Here is a 22,216-nt window from a genome sequence, read left to right as displayed (position 1 = left end):
CTGGCCTACACACAATACCACATAATGTCAAATTGGATTTTTTTTTACAGATGTTTTTTTTTATTCATAAAAAATATGGCAAGCCTAAATAAGTTCAGGAGTAGACTTGTGCTTAACAAGTCACATAATACGTTGCATCTACTCATTGTGTCTACAATAATAGTTATTAGCATGATTATTTTATGACTACCTCATCTCTGTACCCCACACACACACAATTATCTGTAAGGTAAGATTCAACCACAAAGACCAGAGAGGTTTTACAATGCAGAGAAGGGCACCTATTGGTAGATGGGTAAAAAAAACAGACATTAAATATCCCTTTGAGCATGGTGAAGTTAGTCACTACAAAGATACATCCTTCCTAACTAAGTTGCAGGAGAGGAAGGAAACCATTTAGGGATTTTACCATAAGGCCAGTGGTGACTTTAAAACGTTACAGAGTTAAGTTCTGTTTACCATCGAGATAAATGATCTCCCACTTGCTTGCCCACAAGTTAACATGCAGAGGTATGCAGACGATATAGTTTTGTATGTAAACTCAAAAAATAAACAACTAGTTGTTTACAAGTTAACTGAAGCTATGGTACATGTTTCTACATGGATGACTAATTCTTGCCTGCATTTAAATATCGACAAGACTGTTTTTCTGTACTTCTCTAGGAAATCCATGGATTCTTCCCAACCAGCTGTTCTTGTTAATGGGGAGAATCTGAAAGTGGTGTCTAACTTCAGGTATCTTGGTGTCATTTTTTACTCCAACTTGACATTTATGAAACATGTGAAGAAGGTTGGTTATCACGGTAAAGTTTGGATTATTCATCTTTAGGTTTATAAGACCTATATATACTGGAATGCAATGCCCATGGACTTGAGAAACTGCACTGATTATTGTACTTTTAAATGTAAATTGAAAATATGTCTCAAATCTATCCAAACCTATACACTTGAGTTATCTGTGGTTCCTTATGTGTAAGATTACAATTGATGATAGTGTTGTTGTTATTAGAATTATATATTTTTGGATGTGATGCATTTTGTATTGTTTTAGTGAGTATTTGTATACTGGGTGTGTAAAGGACCTTACCTGCCCTGGGAACACGGGTCCAAATGATCTTTTGGCTAACCCCGGCACCTTTACATGAACGTTGCGTTATTGTAATATTGATGTTGATTAATGTGCATTGTCCCCTATAAATAAATAAATCAAAACAAAATAATGGCTGTGATAGGAGAAAAGTGAGGATGGATCAACACCATTGTAGTTACTCCACAATACTAACCCAAAGAAGTGAAAAGAAAGGGAACAGGGATATCTAGTCAGTTCACAACTGAATGCATTCAACCGAAATGTGTCTTCCGCCTTCATCCCTCTGAATCAGAGAGGTGTGGGCGGCTGCCTTGATTGACGCCCACATGCGTCCTGTTTGCAATAAGGCACTAGAGTAAAACTGCCAAAATAATTGGCAAGGAAATAAAGCGTTGAATCTAACACAACACATCTCTGAATACCACTCTTCATATTTTCAAGCATGGTGGTGACTGCATCATGTTATGGGTATGCTTGTCATCGGCAAAGGCCTAGGGAGATTTTTTTAGGATAAAAATAAACTGAATTGTTATATTTGGTTGTAAAAAAAAATGGCTCCTCCTTCAAGATGAATTTAAACGTAGCTAAGTTGTTTTTGACTTGGATAAAAAGCTAGGCACACCAGTGATCCTTCACAGATTGTCAAGGCAGGTTTTCCTGCTCTGTTCCTGCCCAGTAGAGACTCGTTAGTTCCCTCATAAAATTATAAAACTCATTATGGTCTATTCCCTAATCTATATTCTCTGGTCTAAGACAGGAGTTCTATTCCCCAAGGTAGAAACCTGGGTGTCATCCCAAATGGCACCCTATTCCTTATATTGTGTACTACTTTGACCCATGGGCCCTGGTCAAAAGAAGTGCACTGTGTAGGGATTAGGGTGCCATTTGGGATGCAAACCTGGAATCCTTTTAGCCCTCTGGCTTCATCTCAGAATGTCTGACCTGGTGGTTAATCAAGACATTTCCTTTTAGTCTTGTTCTATGTCTCAGCATGCTGTACATGCTAGCAACCCGGTTCCCTTATGGCTCCAGATGGAGATGATTCTTCTCTGCTTGAGCAAAGTAACTATCTTCTTATGGAAGTATGGATGCGTTGACGGCAACAATATAATTGCGTATATCTGGCCCTAATGTCATAGATGTTCTTGTTTGGATGCTACATTAGTTGGAATGTTAATGGGGTAAATAGAACAGTGAAACGAACAAAGGTAATAAGTAATAGGACATTATTAGTTATGGTAATTGTTTTGCATTCTAATTAACGTTTTCCATTTAAGAACAGCCCATCCATCCACTATAATTCTGCTTCCGTTAACTTGGAATGTATGAGGATTAGTCTGAGCATGTTGTAGTGATGTCGTCTTCGTGGTAGAGGTAGATCGTCATGAGGTGATTTCTTATTGAGCTGTAAGGAAGGAGTCACTGGGCAATACTAACCAATTATGTAAGGATTTACTTTGACAGCGAGGTTTACATCTTTATGTGTAATCAGAATAACTGACATAGGCCAACATACAATATTTTGCATAATTTTGATATTGTTCTGTCCACATTTGTGACTATACACACACGCACACACGATCCAATGTATAGCCTACGCATCCAGCGTAGTTGCTGGAACAATACTGGAAAGAACAACGTGAAATGAAAATATCAGAGCCAGCACAGTCCTGTTCGGGATGGTTTAATGATACTGTGAAAAGGGTACAAGGCTAGGCCATAATAAGATCAGCAGGCTAGAATCTCCACCGTGTTCTCTGTGGATTTACATCTGTATTATATTCTGATCCTAGATACAGAGCTGTCAGATAATCTGTTACTATGGTAATAAAACAACAAGGTCTCTATTAGTAGATCTGATCTGGCATGTTATCCCACTACCCCCTGACCCCCTTGCCATTGATACCAAACACAGACTCTATCACTCAGCATAAATAAGTGTAGCATCATCTCCAAGAGAAAATCGAGGCTCTTATTTCAATTAGGATATTGATTTCTTATGTTTTGGGGTTGTTTGATGCTTAGTGCCATGAAGAGGCACTCTGTCTGTAATCTAATAGATTCAGCAGCTCAGAAGGCGCTGGGCACAGGATAACCCAAAGACTGTGGCCTTCTAAGGATATGGCATGCATTGTTGAGTTTCAGTTTATTAGAGGTGATGAATTATGTATCAATGTGGAAATACTTCATAGTATACAGAATCAATATCAATAACAATACAATGCCATCATTACTGACTTTTCCCATAAAAGCACATACAAATGTTTTGTATAACAAAGAAATTACATTTTAAAAGGCTCTGTGACTGTATGTCTGTAACATGTTTTGGCTGTATGGAGTCAAACCAAGCAGTAGGCTTTAGCTAACCCTTTAAAGGGGCATTCTGGGATTAGTACACCCATCTTTTTACTTTAGAATTTTGTCCTCAGAACAGTCTCAATTTGTCAGGGCATGGACTCTACACGGTGTCGGAAGTATTCCACAGGGATGCTGGCCCGTGTTCCCACAGTTGTGTCAGATGTCCTTTGGGTGGTAGACCATTATTGACACACAGGAAACTGTTGATCGTGAAAAACCCAGCAGCGTTGCCACAAACCGGTGCGCATTGCACCTACTACCATACCCCATACTTCAAAATGTTATCTTACCCATTCACCATCTGAATGGCACACATACACAATCCATGTCTCAATTGTCTCAAGGCTTAAAAATCTTTAACTTGTCTCCTCCCCTTCATCTACACTGATTGAAGTGGATTTAATAAGTTACATAAATAAGGGATCATAGCTTTCACCTTGATTTACCTGGTCAGTCAATGTCATGGAAAGAGCTTCATGTTTTATACACTCAGTGTATATCCATTGATTCTTGAAAAAGATAGCTTATTAAAATACCTCACGAGATTTGTTCAACTGTATTACTTTAAATCCTGGATTTCCCCTTGAAAAGCACTTCCATGCGCCGCAGCAGTATCTCCCTTGTAGCCTCAGCCTCGTCTGCAGTTCTAATTGACACCAGATGAGCAATTGAAATGAAAAAGGAAGGCTCTCAGGTCGTTATGAGTTATGATGATTCAGTGCATTTTGATAATGTAACCTGACATGAATTCCAGATAATGACCACGATTAAGCCAAGTCACAGTTCCTTCTCCTTTTTTCACGTCCCCCCCTCTTTTCAGAGCCTAATGATGGTTTGATGGGAAGCTTCATTTGGCTAAACGACGTTGAACCGATAAACATCAGCTCATGCTAATTATATATTAATAGTTCAAGCAGTGTTGCTGTGCTATTCCTTTTAGAAAGCACTCTCAGAGAAAGGCGTATCATGCCAAGTAGGCGTGTGGTTGGACCCATGAATTATAGTTGGATTAAAAGACAGGCACAGATGTTGGTACAGTACCATTTATTTGAGTGCTCTCACTGGCTGTTACACATCGACATGCAAAGTGTGTTACGGTAAATATTTCCTCAGAATCTGTTCAGAGTTTACAGCTGTAGTTTTTAGTGTTTGTTATGTGTTTATTTTCCAATGGTGGACCTGCATCAGAGTTGATGTGATGCCATAAGGAACCATGGGCAGGCATCTGTGTTCTTGTTCAGGCTGGCCACACAGAGATAGTGGTTAATCTTAGAGTGAATCTGACAGGAGAAAGGCGTCTGGTCCCTTCCCCAGGATAGCTCACGTCAACTCTCATCTCGCTCTTCCACAACCTCCTAAACTGCATTTTTAATCAGACACCTTCAAAGTGCAGGTAGTCTAGTGTGTCTAGGATTGGACGGCTGGAGAAGCAAAGGGGCTGATAGAGACGTCAAATGGGCAGGACAGGTACGGGGGTGGGGGGGGCAGGACCTGTGAGAGGAGAGAGAGAGGACAGGTGTAGGGGAAGCTTAGGTAGCATCTATATGGAGTGTGTGTTATGGTGGTGGGTGGTAGCATCCAGTAGCATCTCATTGGAGTGGGAGACCATCATTCCAGCCTTCTGTTACTGTATCCCTGTATTATCCAACTCCACACGAGGCCCTGCTTTCATGCATATTTAATACAGTAAGGTATACCTAACGAGCTATCTGAACCTCAGATGTTCTCCACACGGGATGTTCTCTATGTGGGTACTTTATTCTGCTGGGTCGATGTTTCTCCAGAACAGCTTTATTTTCTGCTAATCTATTGTTTTGTGGGAAAAACATAATGTTTTATGAACCCAATATTTGTGAATTATGCATAGAGAATGCCGTTAACCTATATAACAGGTTTGAGGCACGAGCCAGTGTGTTGGAGTCTCACTTCTGCAGTAGTGTCAGAGGAACTAACTGTTTGAGTTTAATGTAGTGCAGTGGCGGTGATGCAGTGTACTGGCATGCTTACATCTACTTAGGGTTTCTTTAGTATCTTTAAAGTCTCTTTTAGTTTCACACTAAGTGTTGCGTTTACACACTGAAGGTGGGTGAGGAGTCAAACGCAAGGAGAGCAGAGATGTCAGTGTAGCGTATATTTTAATAAGGGCAAGTCCAAAAACACGGTACAGTACCATACCCCAAAACAACGCCCAAGACAATGGGAACTATAACAGTACTCCCCGTAAGGCGCAAAAACACAACGCGTCTTACTATAATAACCACACGCGAAATACACTGAGGAAAGCCTCCACAAGCGACATGAAAATAATCCCGCACAAACCTAAGTGGGGAAACAGGGGTAAATATAAACACAGGAATTAAAGCATATGAAAACCAGGTGTGAATGAACCGAAGACGAAACAAACGGAAAAGGAAACATGGATCGGTGATGGCTAGTAGGCCGGCGACGCCGAGCGCCGCCCGAACAAGGAGAGGAACCCCCTACGGTGGAAGTCGTGACACTAAGACATAAATTACATATAGAATATGCCTTGTCTGGGGTTTTTGGAATGCTTTTCAGAGATGTAAGTAAACAAAACATATTGCATAATGGTTTGCTGTTGAATATGCAACCGAGGCAGTCTTATAGCAGGGTGTCTGGGGACATATCTTTCCCACGTGTGCATGTGTGAGCATGCGTGTGTGTTTGTATTTCATGGTTTGTTTGTTTTCTTTCGGGGCCTTGAAATATTGTACTTATTTCAGTCTTAAGTGGATTGAGACAGTGAATACGGAAATGTTTGAGTCTGCAAGGATATGTAGGTCAGAGGAGTTCATTGGAGCTACTTAGACTTCTAACCCAGATTGGTTGTGACAGCAGAAGACTGTCACACTGGCTGGGGCCACATGTAATGTAATGGTTATGGCTATTACAATGCTGTCAGGCTAGCAGGCACTGTCTTTCTGAAGAACACGGTTTAATCAGACAAGCCTTTGCCATGACAGAGATCGGAGTTCAGAGTTAGCCTACCAGTCAAGGGATGTTGTTCAGAGTTAATACTGCATGAGTCCCACCCTGTATGGCACCCTACTCCCTATGGACCCTGGTCAAAAGTGGTGCACTATGTAGGGAATAGGGTGCCATTTGAGACTCACACTGACTCTGAACTATATATAACTGGCAATTATTTGATTATTTTATGAATCTGCCTCCAGGGGACACAGCATGGGAATTGCATTATTCTGCAGTTTAAGAAACCTTTGCAAATATAGTCATATAGCAAATGCTCGAAATTTTGCTGAAAATGTCATCTCTATATGAACTGGTTGGAGACCTGACTTGACACCCTCATAAAACTTGTCATCATATGTCTACATGGAGTATATAATGTCCTCTACTTTTATGACAGGCATCAGTATGAGCTGAGGATACAGAGATGAGTATCTCTGTGTTGGGTTTGGTTGAGGAGTCACATTTTTATCCGTTCATGTCTTTGATTGTCTTCTGAACTTAAACGTCTCTGTCTCCCCAGACTGTTGTATGGAAATATAAAAATGCATATACAATTCAAGACTCCTCCAGGTAGATGAGAAAAAAACATAATTTTTCTTCCTTTTGCTATGACAAGGAATCGTCTAAATTGTTTATAGATGTACAAATCTAACCATCGAACCATTATACCACAGTATAATATCACAGTAAAATTATTAATTTTAAGGCTGTATTTCTTTTTGTTATGCAGATGTCTTTATACAAAATACTGTGCCTTCAGAAGGTATTCATACCCCTTGAATTATTCAACATCTTGTTGTGTTACAGTCTTAATTCAAAATGTATGAAATAGATTTTTTCCTTTCTCGCCTACACCCAACACCCTTTAATGACAAAGTCAAACATGCTTTTAGAAATGTACAAAAATATGGAGCCAATACTTTGTAGAAGCACCTTTCGCAGTGATTACAGCTGAGTATTTCTGGGTAAGTCTCTAAGAGCTTTCCATACCTGGATTGTGCAACATTTGCCCATTATTCTTTTCAAAATTCTTGAAGATCTGTCAAATTGGTTCTTGATCATTGCTAGACAACCATTGTTGAATTAAGTCACATGTGTAACTCGTCCACACAGGAACATTCATTGTCTTCTTGGTAAGCAACGCCAGTGTGCATTTGGCCTTGTGTTTTAGGTTATTGTCCTGCTGAAAGGTGAATTTGAATTTGTTTCTCAGTGTCTGGTGGAAAGCATACTGAACCATGTTTTCCTCTAGGATTTTTCCATTGCTTAGCTCCATTTCATTTATTTTTTAATCCTGAAAAACTCCCCAGTCCAAAACGAATATGACCATAACCATAACAAGATGCAGCCACCAGCATGCTTGAAAATATGGAGAGTGGTGCTCAGTAATGTATTGGATTTGCCCCAAACGTAATACTTTGTATTCAGGACCAGAAGATAATTGCTTTGTCACGCTGTCAAATAGGTTAGTATTGTGGAGTAATTATAATGTTGTTGATCCATCATCAGTTTACCATTATACTCCATAACTGTTTTAAAGTCACCATTGGCCTCGTGGTGAAATCCCTGAGCGGTTTCCTTCCTCTCTGGCAACTGAGTTACGAAGGACGCCTGAATCTTTGTAGTGACTACACCATCCAAAGTGTAATTAATAATTTCACCATGCTCAAAGGGATATCTGCTTCTTTTTTTTTACCCATCTAGCAATAGGTACCTTTCTTTGCGATGCGTTGGAAAACCTCCCTGGTCTTTGTGTGGTTGAATCTGTGTTTGAAGTTCACTGCGACTGAGGGTGTGACAATACAGAGGCGGATGCAAGATGCAAGCAACGATGGTTTAATGAATACAGTTTACAGCAGCAACAGGACAGACAGACTGTACTCAGACGGAATCCGACCCAGGGACTAGGGCGCATCTTCCGATGATAGCGTGCTGAGAAATCCAGGGGAGTGTGTCCGGATGGGTAGGAGGAAGCACAGCAGATAATCCACACAAGGGCGGTGAGAGATGAGCACGGACACACGACACAACCTCAGAGAAGTAACAACGATCTGACAACAAGAAACACTGGTTACAGAACATATAAAGGGAAGATAAGTGATTCCAGCTGGCACAGAAAATCAGGCCGAGATTGGGAACCACGCCCACACAAACACGGGAGAGAGAGAAAGAGAGAGGCAGTGGATTCATGAACCATGACAATACCCCCCTAGGAACGCCTCTTGGCGTTCCCAGGCGAATTTACCTGTCGATTGAAATCATCGATAAGGGAGTGATCCAGAATGTCCCTAGCAGGTACCCAACTTCTCTCCTCCGGGCCGTAACCCTCCCAGTCCACCAGGTACTGGAATCCGCGTCCCCTCCTTCTAGAGTCCAAAATACGATTGACAGAAAAGGTGGGTTCCCCATCAACAAGTCGTGGCGGCGGGGGAACCGGGACCGGCGGGTTAATGCGTGCCTGAAACACAGGTTTTATTTTAGACACATGAAAGGTAGGATGAATTCTCCTATACGCCGGAGGAAGCTTGAGCCGGACCGCCACCGGACTAATGATCCTGGTGACTTTGAACGGGCCGATAAATTTGGGGGCAAGCTTGTTCGAAACGGATCGGAGTGGAATGTTCTTAGTAGAAAGCCACACTCTTTGGCCAACGACGTATACCGGAGGCTTCGACCGGTGGCGATCGGCCTTAGCCTTGGTGCGCGCCCCCACCCGGAGAAGAGTCTCACGGGCTCTGCTCCATGCGTGACGGCACCTCTGGATGAAAGCGTGAGCGGAGGGAACAGTGACCTCGGACTCCGTACTGGGAAAGATAGGTGGCTGGTAACCTAAACTACACTCAAACGGAGAGAGACCCGTGGCTGCCACTGGCAACGAATTGTGAGCGTACTCAACCATAGAGAGTTGTTGACTCCAGGAAGAGGGATTCTTAGAAACCAAACATCGCAACACTCTCCAAATCTTGGTTGGCCCTCTCCGTTTGACCATTGCTCTGGGGATGAAACCCTGAAGACAGGCTGACACTCGCTCCCAGTAACCTACAAAACTCTTGCCAAAACTTGGACACAAATTGGGGCCCCCTGTCAGAAACTACGTCCATCGGCAGGCCATGTAAGCGAAAGACGTGATCCACGACAGTTACCGCTGTCTCCTTGGCAGATGGTAATTTAGGCAAGGGAATAAAATGAGCCGCCTTCGAGAACCGGTCCACCACGGTCAAAACAACCGTCTTGCCCTGGGAGGGCGGGAGGGCGGTAACAAAATCTAGCGCGATGTGGGACCAGGGTCTCGAAGGGACCGACAGCGGTTGGAGTAACCCATCTGGGGGTCGATTAGAAGTCTTCCCAGTGGCACAAACCGAGCAAGCCAAGACAAAACTGTGAATGTCACGAGCCATCAGTGGCCACCAAAAGCGTTGCTTAACCAAAAGCTAGTGCGGCTGACTCCTGGATGACACGCTATGTTGGAGCAATGCCCCCACCGAATAACATCGGACCGACACCCCTCCGGCACAAACAACCGATTAGGCGGGCAACCGGGCGGAGGCGTTACCCCTTCTAAGGCCGTTTTGACCCTCGATTCAACCTCCCATGTGAGTGTGGAGACCACTAGGGTCCCGGGTAGGATGCACTCGGGAGTGGATGGGCGTTCGGAATGGTCAAAAATGCGAGAAAGGGAATCGGGTTTGACATTCTTGGAACCCGGGCGATACAAGAGAGAGAAGTCAAAACGTCCGAAAAAGAGTGCCCACCGCGCCTGCCTGGAGTTGAGTCGCTTGGCGGTTCTGATATATTCTAAATTTTTGTGATCGGTCCAAACTATAAAAGGTACCCCCGAACCCTCTAACCAATGGCGCCACTCCTCCAGTGCTAACTTCACTGCCAACAACTCTCTGTTGCCAATGTCGTAGTTGCGTTCCGCAGGTGATAACCGATGGGAAAGGAACGCGCAAGGGTGCATCTTGTCGTCAGAAGAGGAACGTTGGGAAAGTACCACACCTACCCCCCCCACCTCTGAAGCGTCCACCTCCACCACGAACTGACGCGAGGGATCGGGAGCTATGAGGATGGGAGCCGAAACAAAGCGGCTCTTGAGTTTGGCGAATGCAGCCTCGGCTGTATCGGACCACCTGAACGTCACTCTGGGGAGGTTAAGGCGGTAAGAGGAGCGACTATCTGGCTAAAGTTGCGAACGAAACGCCGGTAGAAATTGGCGAATCCCAGAAACCTCTGTAGGGCCTTACGGGAATCTGGGCTTGGCCAATCCACCACAGCCTTAACCTTGTCAGGATCCATGCGAATACCTTCAGTCGAGACGATGTAACCTAGGAATGGAACGGATTGTGCATGAAAAATGCATTTCTCCGCCTTGACAAAAAGTCCATTCTCCAACAACCTCTGAAGCACTCGTCTGACGTGCTGAACGTGTTCCTGGAGAGAAGAAGAAAAAATCAGTATGTCATCCAGGTAAACATATATGAACTGATCAATCATATCTCTCAGCACGTCATTGACGAGTGCCTGGAAAACCGCTGGGGAGTTGGATAGCCCAAAAGGCATGACCAAATATTCGAAGTGCCCTCTGGGGGTGTTAAACGCGGTCTTCCATTCGCCCCCCCCCCCTTATGCGAACCAAATGATATGCATTCCGTAAATCCAACTTAGTGAACACGGATGCTCCCTGTAACCTTTCAAAGGCTGAGGACATCAACGGTAAGGGATAGGTATTCTTCACTGTGATGTTATTCAACCCACGGTAATCAATGCAAGGACGCAGAGAACCGTCCTTCTTCCCCACAAAGAAGAACCCCGCCCCGCTGGAGAAGAGGAAGGACGAATGAATCCAGATGCCAGAGAATCAGAGATGTATCTCTCCATAGCCTCCCTCTCAGAAACAGAGAGTGAATATAACTTGCCTTTAGGCGGAGACTCACCTGGCAATAATTCTATTGCACAGTCATAGGGACGATGCGGAGGAAGAGAAGCAGCACGGGACTTACTGAACACCTCCTTCAGGTCGAGGTATTCAACGGGCACGTTAGACAAATCCACTGCCTCCTCTAGAAACACAGAATCAGACACAGACGAACAAGCAGACACCAAACAGGACTCAAGGCACTTGTTACTCCACATGGATATAGAGTTATGACCCCAGTCAACTCTGGGGTTGTGTTGGGTGAGCCAAGGGTGGCCGAGAACTAATGGTGCAAGGGTTGAGTCCATGAGTAGAAATGATAGTGTCTCAGTGTGATTGCCAGAAGTGATGAGTGTGATAGGTTCAGTGGTGTGAGAAATGTTGGGGAGTTCTTGACCATTGAGAGCGTTGACGGATATCTTGTGCGAGAGTGAGGTGATAGGAATCTGGAGTTTGTGAGCGAGCTTGAAGTCCATGAAATTACCCTCTGCTCCTGAGTCCAGTAAGGCTTGGGTGTCGTGCGTGTGGGTGGCCCATCTTAGTCTTACCGGGAGGAGAGTAGATGATGAGGTCTTCTCTGTGGTGACACCACCCGATAGTAGCCTCATGCTTACTACCGGGCCTGATCTTTTACCGGGCAGGAGTGGATAAAGTGGCCCGCTCTACCACAGTAGAGACAGAGTCCTTGGGATCTCCGCCTCTCCATCTCTTCGCGGGAGAGGCGAGCTCTCCCCAGCTGCATGGGTTCGTGAGCGGAGGCTGAACTGGCCGTGTTCCCGCCGCTGGCATGCCAGCCCTCCGTGTCGTTATACGGTCTGTTAGGGCATGCTCGGCGGCCAATACGACTCAGACGAGCGTCGACCCTCAAGGCTAGTGCCACTAGTCCATTTAAATTCCTGGGAAGGTCCAGAACATAAATCTCCTTCTGGATCCGGTCCTCCAGCCCATGCAGGAACATGTCCCACTGCGCCTCCTCGTTCCACTGACACTCTGCGGCCAGAGTGCGGAATTGGATGGAGTATTCCGATACTGAACGGTCTCCTTGGCGAAGGTCAGCGAGTAGTCTGGCCGCCTCCCTACCCGCCACGGCCCGATCGAAGACCCTTCTCATCTCCTCGGAGAGTGTCTGGAAAGAGGTGCAGCATGGGTCCTGGTTCGCCCACACCGCCGTTCCCCAAAGAGCCGCTTTGCCTGATAGCAGTGTGAGTACGAATGCTACCTTAGACTGTTCACGGTTGAAGGTCCGTGGCTGCAACGAGAATTGCATGGAACATCTCGTAAGAAAAGCTCTGCAATAGTCAGGATCACCTGAATAACCCTCTGGTGTCGGTAGCCGTGGCTCTAGCTGGGAATCCGGCTCTGGCGGGGCGGGTTGAACTGCCGGTGTAGGTGGCGCATCGAGACCCCTCAGATGTTGTAATTGTTGGGTCAGCTGGGATACCTGCGTCGCAAGGGCTTGTACTGCCCGACCTGTGCTGGAGATGTTCTCCTCTTGTTGATCCATTCTCGTGATACTGCGGGAAATGAATTCGGTCAGACTCGTTGAACTCGCTGCATCCATGGTCTGGTCAGATCGTTCTGTGACAATACAGAGGCGGATGCAAGATGCAAGCAACGATGGTTTAATGAATACAGTTTACAGCAGCAACAGGACAGACAGACTGTACTCAGACGGAATCCGACCCAGGGACTAGGGCGCATCTTCCGATGATAGCGTGCTGAGAAATCCAGGGGAGTGTGTCCGGATGGGTAGGAGGAAGCACAGCAGATAATCCACACAAGGGCGGTGAGAGATGAGCACGGACACACGACACAACCTCAGAGAAGTAACAACGATCTGACAACAAGAAACACTGGTTACAGAACATATAAAGGGAAGATAAGTGATTCCAGCTGGCACAGACAATCAGGCCGAGATTGGGAACCACGCCCACACAAACACGGGAGAGGGAGAGAGAGAGAGAGAGAGAGAAAGAGAAAGAGAAAGAGAAAGAGAGAGGGAGGCAGTGGATTCATGAACCGTGACAGAGGGACTTTACAGATTATTGTATGTGTGGTGTACAGAGATGAGGTAGTTATTCAAAAATCATATTAAACACAATTTTTCACACAGAGTGAGTCCATGCAACTTATTATGTGACTTGATAAGCAAACTTTTACTGCTGGACTTATTTAGGCTTGCCATAACAAAGGGGTTGAATACTTATTGACTCAAGACGTTTCAGCTTCTCCTTTTTAATTAACTTGTAAAAATGTCAGAAAACATAATTCCATGGGGTATTGTGTCAGTGTATGAACAGAGTATTCCTGATATTCCTGATACCAACGGGCAGGCTGCTGAGTTGAAAAGGCCCCCTGCAGTGGTGGAGGGCCTCTCAGTCTCAGTCTTACCATAGCTGGGCTGCCAGGGGCTGCAGGGAGGGAGAGTTTGCAGTCTTAATCCTGGACATTGTTTGCTGGCTGCACGCAGGTCTGGGCACGTTACTTACCTCACAGCAGAGAACCCAGCTGCCAGGGGCCAGGGGAGAGCGAGAGAGAGAGAGAGAGAGAGAGAGAGAGAGACCAGCGCTGGGCCGGGTAAGGAGAATGTAATCTCCAGATTAGGGGCCAAAACGAATTCCTGCCGCCAGACTGACCTTGTCTGGGAGCCAGGGAAATTGGTGGACGACATGAGGGTCGGAGTGTTGAACTGAGGCTGAACCCTGTGTGGTTGGATGGTCGGAGTGTTGAGCTGCGCGCTTTCTCTTTCTAGGTTCACAGCCTGATACCCTGAATCACACTGAATTGGTGGTCATATTAGGAATGAAACAAAGATAATGAACCCTGCATGGTAGGAGGGTCTGAGTGTTGAGCTGAGAAAACCCTGCATGGCAGAGGGGTCTGAGTGTTGAGCTGAGAAAACCCTGCATGGCGGGAGGGTCTGAGTGTTGAGCTGAGAAAACCCTGCATGGTAGGAGGGTCTGAGTGTTGAGCTGAGAAAACCCTGCATGGCAGAGGGGTCTTAGTGTTGAGCTGAGAAAACCCTGCATGGCGGGAGGGTCTGAGTGTTGAGCTGAGAAAACCCTGCATGGCAGAGGGGTCTGAGTGTTGAGCTGAGAAAACCCTGCATGGCGGGAGGGTCTGAGTGTTGAGCTGAGAAAACCCTGCATGGCAGAGGGGTCTGAGTGTTGAGCTGAGAAAACCCTGCATGGCAGAGGGGTCTGAGTGTTGAGCTGAGAAAACCCTGCATGGTAGGAGGGTCTGAGTGTTGAGCTGAGAAAACCCTGCATGGCAGAGGGGTCTGAGTGTTGAGCTGAGAAAACCCTGCATGGCAGAGGGGTCTGAGTGTTGAGCTGAGAAAACCCTGCATGGCAGAGGGGTCTGAGTGTTGAGCTGAGAAAACCCTGCATTGCGGGATGGTCTGAGTGTTGTGCTGAGAAAACCCTGCATGGCAGAGGGGTCTGAGTATTGAGCTGAGACAGCCCTGAGTGTTGAGCTGCGCGTTTTCTCTAACTAGGTTCACAGCCTGATACCCTGAATCACACTGAATTGGTGGTCATATTAGGAATGAAGCAAAGGCAGTTTGTCCACAGCCTGCTTTCATGTAGCGATCATTTCTCTATCACTATACGGAGGTGGAGCTGTAGAGGTGGAGGAAGAGAAGGAGGCATTGATAATTCAAATGTAAATGCATTTTAGAGTGATTTCTGTCTGAGATTGATTTAATGAACAGAGGCGAGGAGCGCCTGGTCTCCTGTTGTGAGGAAACTGACCAGGGTTGTTCTAGGCCCTGCACAATTAAGGCTTTGCTTCAGAGCATTACAGAATAATGACATGAAGTTCCTGTTTCGGCATTTCTATTCATTTGGTCCTTAATTTCACTTAAAAGCCAGAAGTAAAACTCATTATCTCTTTTGCAGAAAGAAAACAATATACTGTAATTTTCAATAAAGAGGAAATCAAAAAACAAATGTCAACTTAAAGTCCGTTTTTTCAGCTCTAAGAGTCCTGTTTGTCTGAAGGACAGAGAGAAATTAGTTAAATTCCCTCTGTGTTAATATGACATTCTTTTGACCACACAATGTCACCTGGAGGCTTCAGGTAATCACCGATGAAACTCTGAGTATGGTGCTTTTTCATCACAGTCTGTCAGTTGTCATAGAAATCTACAAAGAGTCCCAAGCAGGGGGCAATTTGAGGGGAAAATAGCATCTACATCAAACACAGGGCTAACACAAGACTGTGACACATTGAAATGACAGCAGGTAGCCCTGGTATTGATCTATAACCTGGTAAATCTAGCTACCCAAACCTACAGAGCACTTATATTGTGTGTTTCTTACTCATGTTGTTTCTTTCTTAATATAATATACACATACTATAATGTTGTATCATGACACTATTTTATATAGTCTGTTTGACTGGGAAGTATTTCAGTATTAAGTTGAGACAGAAATATATAGGATGCATAGGATACGGTGTGTGTTCACTGCAAAGTTTGGGAAATCGATTAAGACACTACTACATGAAATAAGTAACAAAACAAATGATTATGTTTATTTAACTCTAAAGCACCAGTCTGTTCCAGCCAATTGAGTTAGAATGTGGAGTTAAGACAGTTTTACTTATTTTTCTTCATGTGGGAATTTGAAGAAGCCTTTTATGGTAATAATGTTTGGTTCATGCTATATCACAGAAACATTGCATCAAATGTTTCTCTCTTTTTCTTTAATGTCTAAATTCTCAAAGCTCTGACATGCTTTACCATCACAAAAGTAGACTTGGACATTTTCTGCCTGAGGAAGTTTGTACAAAGACATAATGTCTTTCTTTTGGGGGGAAAAAAACATAACAAAAACAACATGAAGACAGAGTAAGGAGCAGGACAGAACACATTTAGAAGAATAATGTCCAAGCATTTGTCGCCGAACTCATGGTGTGTGACCATTATTGCCCAGGACAACATTGCCTCCTGTTTGGAAGAAATGTAATATCCTTAACCTTATGCATCTATCAACTAGTCTCAAGGAGTTTGGTGAAAATGGCACGGTATAGCCACAAATGCAACGTATGCATTCCCCACATAGTTTGCATGATCAATATTTAATGTGACCGCTATTAGACCTCTGATGCTTGATCTTCTTAATATCACATCGCAACATTTACCCTCTCTGCAATGTGACATTAGAGGATGTAGCACCCCCCCCATCTCAACTCCTCACCGCTCACAGTCTGATGTGAAAGTCAAGCATAATCTTGCAAATCTCTTCCAGTTTACGCATTTTAAATGGGGGGATGGATGTGGTCTAAATAAGTGCGCTGCTTTTCTTAAGTGATTCCATGTCTAATAGAGGACTAGACATCTGGGAACTGGGCCAGGCCCCCTACTGTGTAGATCCGAGCTGTCACCGGAGCACACTGAGGCCTTGTAAAGCTGTAAATACAATTTTAATGACATCTCTGTCCTCTTTGATGGAGGAAGAACCACAGTCCCCATCAAACAAGACCTTTTTTCTTGGACTGAAGGATCCCAACAGGGCCAGTTTAAATGCATCTACCACTACAGTCCCCACCGGTTCAGAGGAGAAGAGGGCACTCTTAGTGAACACTGTATTCTTGATACGTATTAACCAAACCACTGTGGAAATAGAACACCAAACTGCAGTTTAGGTTGTTTCAATAGAGGGGACAGCTGGGTATTATAGATTGGAAATATCCACACATTTAAGGCCCAGATGTTTTAAAATCCTTATAGCTGTGAACATTGAGGGATTTCACTGACACATCAGAGAACTGTAGAAACCAATAAGGGGGTATTGACTCATCCACAGGATACTGAATATTGCCCTGAGGGCAACCAGAGCATTGAGGAACAAAGACAGACTCTCTGTAAGGCTAATATTAATATTAATCTGGGCTCTCCTCAGAATGTGAGGAATCTGCTCCCTCCAGGGATGAGTTCAGGCTTAGAAGAGAGTCCAGCTTACTGATACATCCGTTATCGTAGTCTTTCACTTCATTCTTGGAATCTAATGCTGTCAACTAGGGGCAGCATGTAGCCTAGTGGTTACAGTTTTGGGCCAGTGACTGAAAGGTTGCCGGATCGAATCCCTGAGCTGACAAGGTAACAATTTGTCGTTCTGCCCCTGAACAAGGCAGTCGTTGAAAATAAGAATTTGTTCCTAACTGACTTGCCGAGTTAAGTATAGGTTAAATTTAAAAACTCAGAGAAGAAAGACCTCAAGATGCAATGGAAATGATATGTAGAAAGTCAAATCTGGAGACAACTTGTTTTCACTACCATGGCTTTATTAGCATGTATACAAAATACCCACATGTTACACGTATCACACAAGTTACACCCTGATATTTTACCTTTATTTAACTAGGCAAGTCAGTTAAGAAAACATTCTTATTTTCAATGACAGCCTAGGAACAGTGGGTTAACTGCCTGTTCTGGGGCAGAACGACAGACTTGTACCTTGTCAGCTCAGGGGTTTGAACTTGCAACCTTCCGGTTGCTAGCCCACCGCTCTAACCACTAGGCTACCCTGCCGCCCCATATTGTAACGGCGTTCGTCTGTTGAAGGAGAGTCGGACCAAAATGCAGCGTGGTGGTTACTCATGTTCTTTAATGAAAAAATAGCGATACATGAAATAACTAAATAAATACAAAAACAACAAACGAAACGTGAAAACCTAATTACAGCCTATCTGGTGAACACTACACAGAGACAGGAACAATCACCCACAAAATACACAGTAAAACCCAGGCTACCTAAATATGGTTCCCAATCAGAGACAACGAGAATCACCTGACTCTGATTGAGAACCGCCTCAGGCAGCCAAGCCTATGCTAGACACACCCCTAATCAGCCACAATCCCAATGCCTACAAAAAACCCAATACGACAACACAATAAACCCATGTCACACCCTGGCCTGAACAAATAATTAAAGAAAACACAAAATACTAAGACCAAGGCGTGACACATATCATGCTAAGCCAGTAGGGCTGTGATGGTCATGGAATTTTGGATGACAATAATTGGCCAGCCAAATGACCGTGGTCACTGTAATAACTATTTGAATAGCAAAAAAAAATATATATATAATGTTTGTTTTTTACGCACATTTTCTCCTCTCCTCTGCTTCTGACTGTGCTGAATAGACAGTAGCGGTACATGGTTATAAATCACTGGGGAAGCCAAGCCAGGGGAAAAAAGCCATATTACAACCTATGTGTTGTGATGATTGCGTTGTTTTCGCTCTATAACCTGTTAGTTCATATGTCTTACCACTGTGATATATAGGCTCAAGGCCGAGACAGTATCGATACACGGCTGGCAGAATACATTCAACCACGGTGTGTTTCATCACAAGACCAGAGAGCAACATCTGTCTGGTGAAGTCCACAAAGCATATTGCATGTGATAAACAGGTACATGACCTACAGCATGGTCAACCATGTTATTCATGTTTCTGGCATTTTTCGGACTACTAAACAACTATTGATTTAGAACACCAGAGAGTTATCGAGAGAAAACAGGAGCTGCCTCCACTATTCCAGCACCGTTTCAACTTCAACTTTTCATCATCATCAAATCACCTCTGCTTAGTGCAACTAAAAGATACCAAAAACAATTTATTTCCAATCAACATAAGCTAAATATAATGTGGCTGTCCATGGTACTGATTTCTCTGTGTGTGTGAGTGTATGTGTGTGCATATGTAGAAAAACATGTTGACTCACCCTACTTAGAAAACTGCCAATGCCATCCTCCTCTCTTTCATGTTGCCGAAATGGTCTATCACTCTGTCATACAGTACACACTTTTAGTTTTTGTTGTCATAGGCTACCTTGATAAAATGCTTGCTGCTAGCCTAACTTCCTCTCATGGGCATTAGCCAGCTAGTTAGCCTTCTACATCTAGCTACATATTGAACTTCCATCCTCTCAAGCCAGAGGCACAATTTATGAATTTATGGTTGGGATCAGAATCGACATTAAAATCGTAGATGTAATCATTGAGCATTACGGATGATTAAGTGAAGCTACACAGGTAAAATCCTTATCTCCACCCATGACTAATTTAGGAAATGGCCCATTTGAGCTAGCTAGCTAGCCACTGGAGGACAACAACACAATGTTTTTTTCTGTCAATGACGTTTGGCTTTTGATGTGATATGACTGGAAAAGCTCATTGTTCTAGCTGTGTTAATGGTGTGAAGCCAAATCCAAACTGGCTTCCCTTGACACATTTTTGTTGGTGCGCAAGGACCATTCACAGTTGAGCTCACTCAGTTTAACTCAATGCTGATTGGCTATTATTATATAAATTATTTTATCAAGGGAGGCCAGATGCTCGCTGGCTTCCCTTGCATTCAATGCTATGGGCAGCAACAATATCATACTCCTTTTGACCAGACAGCCTCCGATAGCATCGCTCGGGATGCTTTCTCCGGTGAGACATATTTAGCCTCTTCCAAATTCAAGAAACGTTATGAAACACAGAGAGACTAAAGATAATTTATTTTAGACTTTTTTTCTTGGTAAATTTTTGAGGGAAGGCTGGCTTCCTTTGGCATCCATGAATACACTCCACTGTGAATAGAACAGGCATCCCCATTCAGGTCAATGATGGCATAATGAGTGGACTGGCGGCCATTGCGAGTGTCCCCATAGGAGCAAAGCAGGAAGTAAAATATGTGCTAAAATATGTGCTGTGATTTGTTGGTTCAACTCAACTGACATTACAAAAAATACATACCATTTCATGAGCCACATCAGTTAACATAATTTGAATTAACATTATAAGTACATCACCATGGAAATTATTGCATCACAATACCAGGCAGCCATTGTGAGTGTACCAATTAGTTTACCAGTCAAATTGCCAGGGTTAGAAGTTCCAAGCCTGTTCTATTCATCCGAGTGTTATGTGTGCTTCTGCTGCCTTGTGGTCATTCCCCCAAATTTTTAAAAATACAATAATATTGATGGTTATTTGATTTTAATGACAGTCTTCATCCATAACCGTTGGTTACACGGTTATACAGTAATTGTAATTGTAGCCCTAGTAGGTAGTATATATCCATAGATAATGTGTGTGTTTCTGTTGAAGTCCTCCCTCCACTACCCCAGTTAAAGTGTCCACTGACCAATGCTAGCCTGAAGGCTTCGGTTCTGCCCTTGGTCCCCTCCCCACCTGGCCCTCCCTGCCCCCCTACATTACCATGTTATTGGCTCCTGAACACAGATGTTATCCATCTCATTGATCCTTCAAGGTTACATCTTCAAATACATCAAAGGATACCTTCTAAACAGGAGGAACCATCAAGCCCAATATTTTACATAACCTACAGATATACTTGCCTCCCTAATTATACATTTTCATGAGGTAAAACATGAAAGCTATTCAAATGTCTGGGAAAGTCAAATTTAATCTACCTACTATTATATTGCAAAATATTACAAACCAGACAGAGAGCTTCTTCCAATGGGCACGATGAATGACTATGATATGATTACAACCATATCCAGGTAAATTACAGCATTGCCAAAAGAGCCTATTTCACAGTTGACTGAGAAAGCAAAAAGGTGTGAGCCTGAGCGACAACAAACCAAACTGGCACCCGTAAATTATATTATTTCAGTTCGGCAAACTCCTGTGAGAAAATGGACAAACATCTTTTGATCCTTTGATCACTTTTTGTCTTAATCATTCATAGTCATTGATTCTTATCTTGCTTTTATCTTTCTCCCTGTAGAAATTGAAAAATTACAAAAAGATGAAGGAAAAGAAGAAAAAGAAGAGGAGAAGTTCATCGATGTCGTCATCAACAAGAACATGAAGCTGGGCCAGAAAGTGTTAATACCCGTCAGACAGTTTCCCAAAGTAAGTACTGCTGGATTTGGCTACATATTTTCAGATCAAACTGTGCAACTGCAAACAAAGAATGGTTTCCATTCAGTTAGCCTCTGTGATACGTTTTCTTCTCCAAACATCTATTTTTACATTTTTGTAACATTAGTGCAAATCACCTTTCATTTTAGAGAACCCCTCCCATTCTTCTGTTAGATGACGTCCTGTCAGCTCGATGACCTTGGTCAATGACGTGTGTTCACATCTCCATGTGCTTGTCACTCTTTCCACATGCTTTCTGTTTGATCCTGAGACAATGACTCACTACGGATGCATGTTTGAGGATGCTATTTCCTGCAGAGATGTCTAGGTTTAAATTGTTCTTGGTCTTTTCATTTCTGGCTAATAGCTTTTGACACCTTGCATGTTTTCTTTGAAAAGACAAACTGGGGGGTAAAAATATGCATGTCTATTGAGGACAAAGCATATATACAGTGGGGCAAAAAAGTATTTAGTCAGCCACCAATTGTGCAAGTTCTCCCACTTAAAAAGATGAGAGAGGCCTGTAATTTTCATCATAGGTACACTTCAACTATGACAGACAAAATGAGAAAAAAAATCCAGAAAATCACATTGTAGGATTTTTAATGAATGTATTTGCAAATTATGGTGGAAAATAAGCATTTGGTCACCTACAAACAAGCAAGATTTCTGGCTCTCACAGACCTGTAACTTCTTCTTTAAGAGGCTCCTCTGTCCTCCACTCGTTATCTGTATTAATGGCACCTGTTTGAACTTGTTATCAGTATAAAATACACCTGTCCACAACCTCAAACAGTCACACTCCAAACTCCACTATGGCCAAGACCAAAGAGCTGTCAAAGGACACCAGAAACAAAATTGTAGACCTGTACCAGGCTGGGAAGACTGAATCTGCAATAGGTAAGCAGCTTTGTTTGAAGAAATCAACTGTGGAAGCAATTATTAGGAAATGGAAGACATACAAGACCACTGATAA

At 43.6% G+C, this 22,216-nt stretch overlaps 1 protein-coding gene across 2 annotated transcripts in view; it reads left to right on the top strand.

Moving 5' to 3' along the window:
• Nucleotides 1-22,216, top strand: part of LOC112264643 (KH domain-containing, RNA-binding, signal transduction-associated protein 3-like) — a 155,469-nt gene that overhangs the window by 67,779 nt on the left and 65,474 nt on the right. For both annotated transcript variants that reach the window (XM_042295500.1, XM_042295501.1), the window contains exon 2: nucleotides 21,104-21,231. In XM_042295500.1, coding sequence (XP_042151434.1) covers nucleotides 21,104-21,231 — 128 coding nt within the window. The remainder of the gene's footprint in view (nucleotides 1-21,103; nucleotides 21,232-22,216) is intronic.

Source organism: Oncorhynchus tshawytscha, linkage group LG13 (assembly GCF_018296145.1).
Source record: "Oncorhynchus tshawytscha isolate Ot180627B linkage group LG13, Otsh_v2.0, whole genome shotgun sequence".
Lineage (NCBI taxonomy): Eukaryota > Metazoa > Chordata > Actinopteri > Salmoniformes > Salmonidae > Oncorhynchus > Oncorhynchus tshawytscha.
The sequence above is the reverse complement of the archived record's forward strand: the minus strand, read 5'-3'. Positions and strand labels throughout refer to the sequence as shown.